The 13,717-nt window shown below is 43.7% G+C and overlaps 1 protein-coding gene across 1 annotated transcript in view; it reads left to right on the forward strand.

Moving 5' to 3' along the window:
• SWAP70 (switching B cell complex subunit SWAP70) overlaps nt 1-13,717 on the forward strand; it is a 71,762-nt gene that overhangs the window by 31,609 nt on the left and 26,436 nt on the right. Inside the window, exon 3 of the mRNA XM_074276074.1 lies at nt 4,941-5,114. Within this exon, the coding sequence (XP_074132175.1) occupies nt 4,941-5,114 (174 nt within the window). The remainder of the gene's footprint in view (nt 1-4,940; nt 5,115-13,717) is intronic.

Consider the following 13,717-nt stretch of genomic DNA (forward strand, 5'->3'; position numbering starts at 1 on the left):
GGAAATTCGTGGAGCTCTCGAATGGGCTCTGAAGGGCTGGATCTGGGTGAGAGGTGATGAGGGCTGGACTAAGATGGCGGCCAGCTGCACAAGTGAAGAGCAGGGCCCAGGGTGGACGTCTCTGTGTGGAAACGGGGCTCGTGACCTCGAGGGACATTTGAGAAGGGACTCTTTAGGCTTTTGTGAAGGCTTTTTAAGTAAAGAGCTGCCCTCCCTAAAGAGCTTTGCCAGTTTTCTTTCGTTGCCATTTAAATGTTCCAGTAGTTTAAATGTAGTGTAACCATCCTTGACCGTGGTGTGCCCTCCAATTTAACCACAGAACCTGTCCTTCTACAGGGGATAGAGCATGAGAATGGAGGAGCTTCCACTGGTACAGGGAGCTCTCACTCAGCCAGGACTGGTCAGAGGCAGTATTTGAACCCAGGACTTTGGACTTTGAGGCAGCTTTCTGATCTTTCTGTACCCTGCCTTTTGCTTCCTGTAGCTGTTTTTTACCTTTTGTATTGTCGACATGAAATGGATGAAACGTTGAGGTTTGGGAGACTGTGATGTGGAGCCGAAAAGAACACTGGCCTTGAACTCGGACCTGGGCTCATGAGCCGGCCCTGCCACTTGGACGGTGCGATCTTCCGTGAGCCTCAAAGCCTAGAATCTATAGTTTGGAGACACATTCTGGAGCATTGTAGGGAGGGTGAGAATTTACACACCGGTCTCCTAAGCAAGTCTGAAACATTAGGTGCCTTTGAACCCCCATTTTAATTTAACAAGTAGTCCAAATTAAGAGCTATTAGTTGACATTCAAATGTACATTTTAATATTCAAATTGTGCTTCTGGGTGAATAGCTTCTGGGGTTGCATTAAAGCAGGAAACTCTTTCTGGATGATCTTTAGGTCTGGCAGCTGTCTGTGGACAGATCGACTTTTCACTGATAGCAGCAGATGCTGCGCAGTCACATTTGAGGTGGGCTCTAGAGCCACAGAATCACAGATTTCAAGCAGTGTAGAGAACCCTCGATCATGTAGCCTGGGCCGTCCCCCTCCCATTTTACAAATGTTACAAACCTGCCCAGAGAGGTTATTATGTGGGGCACTGTGGTGTCCGGAGGAAGAACAAAGATTGTGCTAAGCTTGAGTGGGTTGGCCAGAAATCCTGAGGGTCTCCCCCCCAGATTCATCCGGGACTCGGCGAAACCAGAGCTTCTCAGTCACTACCTAATTTTCCTCACTGAATGGGTTCAGTCTCAGCCACACTGAGGCCTGTCAGAGTCCTTACTTAGAAAGGCCCAGGTCTCCCCTGCATCCAGGACCTACGCCTGCCCCCTGGGCCCAGCTGGCTCCTGAGGGGAGAGGGAGGCTGGGGCCCTCGCCCAGCACTCCCTCACTTAGGTCCAGCTCACGGGCCTGGCCTGGCGTCCCCTCCCTGAGGTCAGCTGTGCCACGGCGAACTTCCTGGTTGTGTGACCCTGGGTAAGGTCCCAACCCTGTGCGCCTCAGTTTCCCCATCTGTAAGATGAGCGGGAGAAGGGGATGGCCAAGAGCACTCCCAGTGGTGTGACAGTCAGAAAACAAAAAGGTCGCCCTGATCCCCCTCGGGAGCATGGTCCTCACCCTGGGAGACACTGAAGGGCCCCAGGTTGGAGAACCAGGAAGCCACTGTCCCCTGTGTGCTCCTCTGGCCAGATGCCAGCAGGAGGTGCCTTCTAGAAAGAGCCTCAGCACGTCGGGAGTCGGGATGGGGAGGCCGGCCTCTGGGAGTCAGGCCTGGGGCTTGCCTTAGATTGGAAACCGAAGTTCCTTCCAGCGCACCTCTGTGAGTCAGGGTCTGTGTGACTGTGGGTTCGTCACTTCCTCTCCCTGCTCTCGAAGCGCTTTCTTTATGAAAAGCATGAGTTGAGTTAAATATGATCAGATTTAGTAATTTGCCCCAAGTCCCCCAGTAAGTAGCAGGAATGGGACCTGAGCCTGGGATACCTGTTTACTGCTATTTCTCCCCCTTCTGTCTCCTCCTCCTCTTCCTCTTCCTCCTCCCCCTCCCCTTCCTCTTCTCTCCTTCCTCTCCTCTTCCTTTCTCCTCCCCCTCCTTTTTCTCTTCTCCTCTCCCTCCTCTCTCCTCACACTCCTCCTCCTCCCCCTCCCCTTCCTCCTCCCTTCTACTTCCTCCTCTCCTCCTCTCTCTTCTCCCTCCTCCTCCTCTTCCTCCTCTCTCCTCCCCTTCCCCCTCCCTCCCCCTCTCCCTCTTTCTTCCTCCTCCCCTCCCCTCTCTTTTCCCCCTCCCCTTCTCTCCTTCCCCTACCCCTATTATCTTTTCACTTTCTTCTGATTCTAAGTGACTGTAAAATATAGACTTAGTGAGGAACAAGGGTCTGAACGGCCTTAGAACCTGGACTAACGAGGAGGAGATGTGGCCTGGCCTGGTTCCCTTAGAACACTGTTAGCCCTCATTCTTCCTCAAACAAATGAAGGAAGAGGAATTCCACACTTGCAGGCACTTACGGAGGGACTGGGAGCAGAACTTGTGAAACTCTCTTGTACAAAGCCCCTCTTGCAGTTTTTGATAGCGCTGATTCTTGTTGTTTCCTTACTTGTCTTGAGCCAAACCCAGGCTTCCTGGGGCTTTGGCTGTCCTAGTCTACGGGAGTCACAGAGAACAAATTTCCTCTCTCCCACGGAGTTTTCGAGGTGTTTGCAAACAGGATCACATCTCTCCCGAAGCAGTCTCTTTTCAGATGAAACACCCCCAATTTCTTCAGCTCCTCCTCACATGATAGTTTGACACTTCCTATCAGAAGTCTTTCCCCTGTGATAAATTGATTAAAAGATATAAATAGTCATAACTTTTTCCCCCCCTTTTTTCTAAGGCTGGGGTTAAGTGACTTGCCCAGGGTCACACAGCTAGGAAGTGTTAAGTGTCTGAGACCAGATTTGAACTCAGGTCCTCCTGAATTCAGGGCTGGTGCTCTATCCACTGCGCCACCTAGCTGCCCCTGGCATATCTTTCAAAGAAAGAAACCCAAGTTATAGCCATTGTGAAATACATGGGAAATAATAAGCAAATGCAAATGAGGCAGCTCTGGGGTTCTATTTTAGCCCGTCAGATTGTCAAAAGTGATAGAAGAGAAATATGACAAATACTGGAGAGAATGTGGGTTTATATACCATTAATGGATCTGTGAATTACTCCATCCATTCTGGGAAGTGACTTGGAATTGTCCTCCAAAAGTGTGACTCAGTGATATCATTCTTAGGCCCTGTACATTAGGGAGATCAAAGATTGAAGAAAAAGGTCCAAAATATTTGTTATGGCTTTTTCTATGCTGGCACAGACCAGAGCTGCCTGTTAATTGGAGAATGGCTGAGTAAATTATGGTATATAAATGTATTAGAATATTATTGAAACGTTGATGGTTTCAGAGAAATCTGGGGAAGACTTATGTGAATTGATACAGAGTGAAGTTAGCGCAACCAGGAGAGCATATTACCTGATAATAACATCCTAAAGAGAAATAACTTTGAAAGACTTAACTCCGATCAATGCAGTGACCATCCACAATTCCAGAGGACCAATAATGAAACATGTCACTTCCTGATAAAGGTGATCAAGATACAGAATGAGACATACATTGTTGGACATGGTCAGTGCAGGACTTTGTTTTTGATTTTTTTTTTGACTGTTCATATTTGTTATAAGGGTTTTGTTTGTTTTCTTTATGTAAAAAACATTTTTTTTTTTGAGGAGAAGGTGGTTGAGAGGCAAAAAAAATTGCTTGTTAATTGAAAAAACTTTATTTAAAAAAATGATAACTTTTTATTTTCAAAATACATGCAGAAACATCAACACTTGAGAATATAGGAATAAATGGATTTTTCCTTAAAATAATCAATAGCATCTATTTAAAACCATCAATAAGCATCATATGTAATAGGGATAAACTGCAACCTTTCCCAATAAGATCAGGAGTGAAACAAGGTTGCCCACTATCACCATTACTATTCAATATTGTATTAGCTTTGGCAATAAGAGTTGAGAAAGAGATCAAAGGAATTAGAGTAGGTAATGAGGAAACCAAATTATCACTCTTTGCTGATGATATGATGGTATACTTAGAGAACCCCAGAGATCACTAAAAAGCTATTAGAAATAATTGACAACTTTAGCAAAGTCGCAGGATACAAAATAAGCCCACATAAGCCATCAGCATTCTTATATATCATCAACAAAATCCAACATTTAGAGTTACAAAGAGAAATTCCATTTAAAGTAACTACCAATAGTATAAAATATTTAGGAATCTAACTGCCAAGGGAAAATTATTGTGATATGGTCTCTGAACTGATTTCTGTTTTCTCTAGGAATTTTTAGCCAATTTGGGCTACTTTTCATTTTTTGAATAACTTCTTTGCTTTTTTGTTTCTGGGCCTTGGCCTATGAAGCCATTCCACCCCTCCATCTGTATTTATCAAAACGTTCCCTGCCTCCGAGGCCAGTTCACATGGGGCCTCTTCTGACGCCTTTCCTGGTCCTCTTGGCCAGGAGCAGTTTTAGTGTCCAGCCCCTCCTGTTGTCCGTAGACACTGCATATTCCCAGGCTGGAAGTGCCTTTCTCCAGTAGGCAGTCATGGAGTTGGGAGGGATCTTTGAGGTCATCTGCAGTCCAGAGAGATTAAGAAAATTTATTGGTTTCTTCAAGACATGACTTTAGGCCAAGGGGGCAGTGGGGAGGCAGTTAGTTCAGTAGGATCGATATTTTATATGAATGAATGATATTATGGGGGGTGGAGGAGACTGTTGCCTCACATTACATTTGGGGGTTTGGCTATTTCACAGTGGGATATCTCACACATTTTGTACAATCTCAGTCAAAGTGCCAGTACTTTGTTGCACTTATTTTTGGCTGTCTTGTAATATTTTTTAATGTTTTGTACTTTTCCTTTGTTTATAGGTTCAAGGAAACTTTGACAAGATTGAATTTAATAGGATGTGTTGGACGCTGTGTGTCAAAAAAAACCTCACCAAAAGTCCTTTGTTCATCAGCGAAGAAGATTCATTTAAAGTATGGGTTATTTTCAACTTTTTATCCGAGGATAAATACCCATTAATTATTGTGCCTGAAGAGGTAAGGAGTAATTTTGAAAAACATGTTTAAATGAGATTTCTTATTGTGGTAGAATAATAGAATGTTGTAGCTGGAATGGTAATTTCATAGCCAAGGAAATTGAGTATTCAGAGGTTAAATTAATTGCTTCAGGTCACCTAGCAAGTTCAGTGGCAGAACCCAGCTGTCTTGACTCAGGCCCAGCTTTTATTTTATTTTATTTTTTTAGAATTTTAACTGGGATATTTTGGTAGACCCAAATGAGAAACATTGAGGCTTAAAATGGATATGGGAAGAAAGTCTCTGACTAGAGTTTATTGGTAAGACATGCAATATTTAGTCAGCATCTGCCTCGTATAATTGCAGATGAAGGCCAAAATGGAATGCTGTGGGAAAGCTAAATTCTTCTGTAGGTTGGCAAATAGGGTGGAACGCTTTTTCTTCCTCTTCTAAATTGCTTCAATTATAGAAAATTCCATTTCTGATGCCCAAAATGTCTTTCTGCAAGACAAGGCATATTTAGCAGACATAGCTTTCTGCCTACTTATATGTTGACTGTGTTGTACAGAAGTCAGGGAGGATTATCAGAAATTTCTTTCATTGCTGTTTCAGTCTATTGAGTAAGGGTCTATTACAGAGTGGCTTAAGTTCCAGGACGATAGTTTGCTGATACATGCATTTTAAAGAAAAGCTTTGTTGCTTAGTGGACAGACAGCTGGCCTTGGATCCATAAAGACCTGCTCACACATTAGAGTATGTGGCTCTAGCTAAGTCACTTAACTTGTCGGTGCTGCTCTAGGCCAGCGGTACCAAGTCTAGATAGAAATGGGGGCCACTGTCCTGAGTGGAAGGATCCTCTTGGCCTGGATAATGACTTAGGAAACCACGTGTCGGTGTTGTCTGTGTTGTGATGCGTTTCTGTTTATTTTGCTAAGTATTTCCTGATCATATTTGAAAATGATTTGGGGCACTTGGGAGTGTTTTCCCCCCACGAGATAACCGCCTGCAGTTGCCTCCTCTCCCAGGGAAGTCATAAATGTCATGACTTTTTTCTGTGCCTCAAAGGTAGGACAGTGGTAGTGTGTCTATCCAGGAAATTCTGGGTCGTTTTCCTCCTTCCTGACAGAATGCAGAAGAGCACATTCCCAAGTGTCTGCCCGATATCGTCATGCTAGAACAACTACGTAGCTCTGAGAAATTCCATGCCACGTATGACTCTTGTCTTTTTGAGGCATTTTCCAGTTGAAAACACTTGGAAAGATGAAGTCTTTTTGTCATCCCCTGAAACAGGACGGAGCCTAGGAATATGAGAGGGCCAGCATGAACGGCCCTCCCAATACTGTCCCGGTTCTTAGCGTCTGAGACCTTGATGGAAGTAGCTTTAGAGGCCATCCAGCCTGCTTTGACCAATGAGGAAGCTGAGGCCGGAAGAGGTTAAGGGACTCGATCATTGATCCATGGGTTGTGAGTGATGGATCGGCCCCCTGGACTTCAAGGTGTTATCAGTCTGTTAGTGTTAGGGTGTTAGGTATATCCAAAACTTATATTTCTGAACTGAGCTTGGGTGCACCGGGAAAGATAACTTACTCATAAATTAGAGCAAGAGATTCTTTTGATTCTTTGACATTTAGCATCTTATTGTGTTAAAGACAAAAGTGCTTGGTGTGAGATATAAACTTTTAATAAATATTGGTTGAATTGAATTATAGGTATACCTAAATGGGGAAAGGGAAAGTACAATATACTCTGGGTTTTTTGCCAAAGAAAATTTTTTTAATCAAACAAATCAGAGTGACATAGTATTATAGAATGCTGGATTTATACTCAAGAGAATCTGTGTTCAAATCCAGATTGGATATTTATATTTTGTGTACCTTTGTTTACATCATTTCATTTAATCTCTTGGGCCACAGTTTCCTGGTCTGTAAATCAAAAGATAAAGGAACTTTTGAATTTTAAATCTTATAATCCTATGAATGTTAGTAAGGGACAACTTAAGAAATATTTACCCAAAGATGTTTAAAAGACCAACCAAACAATTAAAAATCCTACCTATAATGCTGAGACATCTGTGATAGTTTCAAAGTCAGGTTTTATAAGTATATATTAAATAAGCCAGATTCATTTGGTAATTAATGTTTTTCTAAAAATTGGAAGAAAATAGTGTTATCCTTATAGGACTTTCAATAATTTCCAGATTGGAATATTATTCAGTAGATATTCAAGTGAAATCATTTCCTGTGGAAGAATTGTGGGGTATGAATATGTATGTTCTCTTATTGTTTTGGAAGTAGACCTGCAAATGTCTTATTTTAGACTTATTTTTGAAAGATGAAGACAGCTCCCATGGGTTTAATCGTCATTTCTGTGCGGACAACTCCCACTTCTATTTATCTGAATCAATTTTCTCCTCGAGCTTTATTCTTGCATCACCAATGACTTACTTTGCTTTTCAAACTAGATGTGCCCCTGATATTTCTGATTTACCACATCCTTAAAAGGACCCATTCTCTTTCTCTTATCGCCAGCTCTCCCCTCCTGTTTTGTGTTATAAAATGTTTGTGCTTCTTCTGACCCTCCCTGTCTGTTTTAGAGATTTGATACTAATTCTAGTCTCCCAGGTTGGCAACCAGAGTGTTATTTTCACTTCACATTGCCAGTCATTTGCCAGATCTACTTGTTTCTACTTCTGCAGTACATTTGTTGTCCCACCCTTTCTCTCTGCTCACACAGCTATATACACCTTTAGCCTAGAATACCTTTCTAATTGATCTCCTTCCCTCATCTGTCTCCACCTGAATCCATCCTTCATCCTGCTGCCAAAGTGATGTTGCCCTAAGCCCAGCTCTAACTGTACGAGTCCCTTCTTCTTAAACTTCAGTGCCTTCTTCTTGCCTCTAGAATAAAAAAGAAACCCTCTGTGTCTCACCTGCCTTTCTGGCTTCCCTGGATGTAACTCCCCATTCTGTGGCCAAACTGACCTTGTCTCTGCTCTGATCCTGGGGCCTTTGCACGGGCTGTCTGGGATGTACTCCCTCCTTCCCTGGGTCATGGAGCCACTTTTAAAGGGAACCATTGGAGGGTAAGAAGTGTTTAAATCATTGTATTTCTGTGCCCAGGGCTTGGAGAATATAAGTTGAGGGTGGAGTTCCTCTGGGCACGGAGAGACATCTTGGTCCCCTTTGTAAAAGGGAAGAAGGTGGGGCAGCTAGGTGGTGCATGGATAGAGCACCAGCCCTGAATTCAGGAGGACCCGAGTTCAAATCTGGCCTCAGACACTTAACACTTCCTGGCTGTGTGAACCTGGGCAAGTTACTTAACCCCAATTGCCTCAGGGGAAAAAAAAGGGAAGGAGGAAAGCACATCTCTCAGACACCCGTGCAAGTCCGCTGGATGTTCATTTCCAAAGGAGGAAAGCCTTGTAGTATATATGGGCGTGCTCGTAAAGTACTCTGCGGACTGCCTCCTTGGGGCCTGATCTTGTGGGCTCTGGTCATGGAATTTCCCTGCCCTCCCCACATCTCTAGACTAAGGGCTACCTCATCTTTTTAACAGTTCCACAATGGGGTTTTATAGGTGGAAACAACTGTTTCCTTTTTAAGAAAGTCAGATTCAGTGGACTTTTTGCAAGTCTTTGCTTGACTGAGGGAAGGAAGACCTCATTGGATGAAATATGGAAGGCAGGGTGCAAGATCAGAAGTCGGTCTTCCCTTTGAGAATGGGGAAGAGAAAACATTTGGTTTTAGGTACATTGAATTTGAGATTGATAATGGGCCATCCAAAGGGAAAGGCCTAAGAGGCGGTTGTAGCCATGGCACTGGGCTCCTGGAGCAAGAGCAGGTGTTGAGAAAATGGACTTGGGAGTTGGTTGTGTGACATTGAGTGAGTTCACTCTTGTCTGACTTTGCATGACCTCCTTTGGGGTTCTTTGGTAGAGACACTGGAGTGGTTTGCCATCTCCTTTTCCAGATCATTTTCCAGATGAGGAAACTGAGGCAGACTGGCTAAAGTGACTTGCTTAGCATCACACTGCTAGCAAGTATCTGAGGCCCTATTTAAACTTAGGAAATGAGTCTTCTTAACTCCAGGTCTGGCGCTTTAACCACACTGCCCTCCAGCTGCCCATGTCAGCCATGTAGGGGTCAATAAAAATTAAGCCACTTGAAAAATAAAGAGGATTTTAAGATGTGGAACAATGATGCTTCTAATTGCTAAATTAAATGATATTTTCTTGGCCTTTATTTTGTCTCCTCTGTTCCTTAAAGATGTGTCTGTCCTGTCCTTTAAAAAAATTTCACATGCCCCAGCTTTCCCCTTAAGCTGCCATATTTCTTTTCCCTTCACTGCTAAATCAATCACTCAGCATCTAGTTATTAAGGACTTGCTGTGTACCAGCTCTATGCTAAGTGCTGGGAATGCCTCTACTCTCAAAGCGTCCCCATTGTAATCAGGGAGACACTCATAAATGTCTTACCCCTGAACTCCCTCCTCTGCTTCTGGGGGATGTCAGAGTCAGCTTGGTCTAGGAGGCCAGCTACTGACTGCCCCTGGTCTTGTCTGCCTCATTGCAGAGCATTCATTCCCTTTTCTGCACTGTCCAAGCCACGGTGGATGGTTGGCTGATTCCTGAACTTGAGGCTCCATCTTCCTCCGCCATACATTTGGGAAGACCCCTGTTCTTGGGATGCACTCCCTCGTCATCTCTGCTTTGAAGTCTTGTCTGCCTTTCAGGAAGACCTTCTGAGAAGCCATGATCTGCTCGGTCCATAGGACCCGTAGAGTATACTTATTTGTATATATGTGTGTACATATATATTGTATATATATATGTATACATATCTCCCGACTCTTGAGAGAGTTATGGAGTCTTGTTTTGGGGTTCCCAGGTTGTTTTTTTTTTTTTTTTAATAGTGCCTTGCCTCTACCTACTAAGTAAAAGCTTAATGAATATTCAAATTGAATTTTCTTTGACCTCTGTGTAGCTTTTTGGACTCTCAAGCTACCCTTGATACCTGATCCTTTTTTCTTCATTATGTCTCATTAGCCCTTTATTAAGCAATGCCTGATGCCTAATATTTTTTCTTCATTATATATCATTGATCCTTTATTATTTTAGGTCTTCCTTTGCCTCTGGCAACTTCTGTGCTATTTCCCCCCGTCCTTTTATTTATTGCCCCTTCATTTTAAATATTATATTTAATTTTATCAAGTAAAATTCATTTTTCTCTCCTCTCTCCCACTGAAAAGAAATCCCTTTTACAGAAACATAGTCAAACAAAACAAATTTTTCCATTGACTATAACCAAAAATATATGTCTTCCTTGTATTGAGTCTCATCACTTTTCTATTAGAAGATGAATAGTACACTTTATCATGGGTCTTCTTGACATTGTGGTCAGTCATTGCCTTGCCTGATCTAAATCCTTTAAGTTTTTTGTCTGTTGTAGTATTGTATACATTGTGGTCTTGGGTCTGCTCATGTTACTTTGTATCATTACATACAAACCTTCCCAGGTTTCTCTGAAACCTTCTCCTTTATTATTTCTTATAAGCACAATAGTATTCCATCACAAGCATACACATACTGTAACTTATTCAGACATTCCCCATTTGATGTCTCTCTCATTCCCCTTCAATGTCCATGTTCTTGCCACTACAAAAATAATTGCAATAAATATTTTTGAACACCCTTAGAATTTGCAAATCCTTAGGACCCTTAATCTGCTCTTCCTCTTCTCTCTTTTTTTCCTCTCCTGTCTCCCCTATTTTTCTTTTGAATGAAGTGCATTTCTATACCCAACAGTGTGAGAGCATTCTTCCCATATTTGACCCATTTAAGTGAGTGACGTTCAGTTATCTCTGGTTCCCCCCACCCTTTCCTCCCTGTTTTGTGTAGACTTGTTCTTGTGCGCCCCAAATATGTAGTTCTTTGGGGACTCAGGTTTCCATCATCCTGTAGTAGTGCTGTGGATTTTGTTAAGTAAAACTTAATTCCAAGATTAAGATATTCTTGCCTCTTGCATCAGGCAACCTGTTTTATTTTTAATACAAGTTATTTAATATGTGGCTATAGCATTTACACTTATAAAACATTTTTGCATCCATTTTGTTATTTGATTTTTACAACAGATAATATGAGATGGGGCGCTACCTGTATCATCCCCATATAGAAGGGGAGATTAAGAACACAAGAGGGCAAGTTGTTTGGCCAAGATCATTCTCTGAATAAATGCTTGTTGATTGATTGTTGAATTCCAGTCTGTTGACCCATCTTTCCTTCAAGGACTCCTGGAAATGTTTGTCACAGAATGTGAAATTCTGAACAAGCTATGCACGTGGTGGAACACTATTGTGCTATAGGAAATGATGATGGGGATGGTTTCAGAGAAACCAGAGAAGCTTTGCATATAGTGATACAAAGTGAAGTGAGAAGACCAGGATCACAATTTATATAACATCACAGACAGAAAACTTGAGACATTGTTGTGGCTCCTGGAGACAGGTTTGGAAGGGACCTAGGAGACCACCTGGTTAGTGCTTCCCTTTGCAGACGAGAGACTGGGCCCCTGCAGCTTGTTCAAGGGCACAGATGGCTAAGCAGTGAGATTTGAACTCGGTTTCTTCAATTCCAGGACCTGCATTTGTCATTACTCCTATATATGGTGCCAGTGTTCACAGGAATAAAGCAGGACATGTGTCTGATGATCAGAAGTGAGCTGGAGATGGGGATTCACGTTAAACTGATGTCATTTTGAAAGATCCTTGAACAAAATCCGATTGACTTAAGCCAAACCCTGGTAGCAGACTTTTCAACTATAAAAGGCCATAACGCTCCAGCTATCTAAGATCACATGTAACTGGAAGTTTCATTCTTTGTTATTTTGGGTGAAACTTGAATGGAAATAGGAAGTAAGCTGCTTCCTGAAACTGAATGAGTTCTCAGAATGTTGATGTTTCGCGGGAGGAGTCCATGGAGGCATGCTGGCCCTTTCTTAGTATTACTTGGTAATGGCAAGTGGGAATGTTTTAATGCACTGAGAGATCCAAAAGTTAGTGGGGTTTTGGACTTGGTAAAATACTGATGTAATTTGGGAAGCAGTCATGAAGCTGGACAGGACCTAGTTCAGTATTTTCATTTAGTGGTGGAGGAAATGGTTATTTTCAAAGATAGAAAGTCTGTGGTCACAAAGCTAGTTAGTGGTGGGGTAGGGCACTAGCCCAGCTTATAATTAGGGGCACCGCTCCCCTTCATGTTCCCCTCAGGCTCTCCCTTGTGTGATCTGGCTGAGTCACTTGGACTTTCTGGGTTGGTAAAAGAGGCCCAGCTAGACCTCCCCTTCCTTTCCACCAGGCCATTGCTCTTGTACCAAGCTTGAAATCCTCCTGCTCTCTCTTTAACTTCTGCCCAGTTAGTTATCGTCTGGAAATTTCTCCTCTCCTTCCTCATTGTCCCCAGATTTATTCCATTTTTTAAGTAAAAAAAACTCCTGCTGGAATCATGGCCAATGCAATTTAATAACTATTTCTAAAACTATTCCCTGCCCTCAAGCAGCTTGTACTTGGGGAAGGGGTGGTACATGAATCCCTCAGAAATGGAGACATTGTAGAGCACTGGCAACTCGGGGATCAAAAAAACTGCTGCTCCCCGGAGCCCCTGAATTGTGCCCTAAAGGGGGCTGAGGCTCTTAAGAGGTGACCACCAGCGAGCCGTCATTAAGTGCCTGCCATGTGTTACGTTCTCTGCCTGGCTGCCGAGTTGGCAGAGACAACAGGGAAACGGCCCTGCCTACCAGGAGCTTCCTTCTCTTTGAAGTCACCCTGTGTATTGAGAAATTTAAATGGGTGCTGGTGGGAGGGTGGGCTCCCTGAAGGTGGCAGGCAGTGCTCATGCTGAGCTGTCTGGGGGACGGGGCAGTGCTGGGAGGCCCCGGGACGGGAGGTCGGACCCAGCCTTCTCGGTCTCTGCAGCCTTGGCCCCTGGAGCCACCTGCTTCTCCTCGGATCTGTTTGATCCTGCCTTCCCAGGCTCCTTGGCTCCTCCTCGGGGTCATCCCCGTCTCTCCCTGTGGACGTTCCCCAGGACTCTGTACCAGACTTTCTTCTCTCTGTGGCTTCAGTCACCGCCTCTGGGTCCTGCCCTAGTCTTTCTTCTGGCCGAGAGGCCTACTTCGCTAAAGTCCTCTTGGACATCTTGACATCCCACAGGCATCTAGACTTCAGTGGATCCAAACTAGAACTTGCTCTCTTCTCCTGGACTTTCCTCTTCTGAATTCCCCAAGCTCAAGCCATCACCCTTCTCTCAGGACCGGACTCTCAGTCCCCCATCCCATCTCCAGCTTGTTGCCCAATCTTTCCTTTTTACTTTGCCATCCCCTTCTCTGCCTTCGTTCAGGAGCACTTCATCACTTTTCGGTTGGACTTCTGTATTAGCCCTCTCCATTCCTGCCCCGGGGACCTTCCCCGCTCTTGCCCTTTCTCCATTCAGCAGCCAAGATGACGAGTACCAGGGGCTTCCTGTTACCTGCAAAGTCAAACATGTTTGAAACTCTGTATGATATGTCCTCTCTGCTTTTCCAGTCTTCTTATACTTTACTGCCTTCCACGAACTACAGTCCAGCTACACT

Source organism: Sminthopsis crassicaudata, chromosome 6, assembly GCF_048593235.1.
Source record: "Sminthopsis crassicaudata isolate SCR6 chromosome 6, ASM4859323v1, whole genome shotgun sequence".
NCBI lineage: Eukaryota > Metazoa > Chordata > Mammalia > Dasyuromorphia > Dasyuridae > Sminthopsis > Sminthopsis crassicaudata.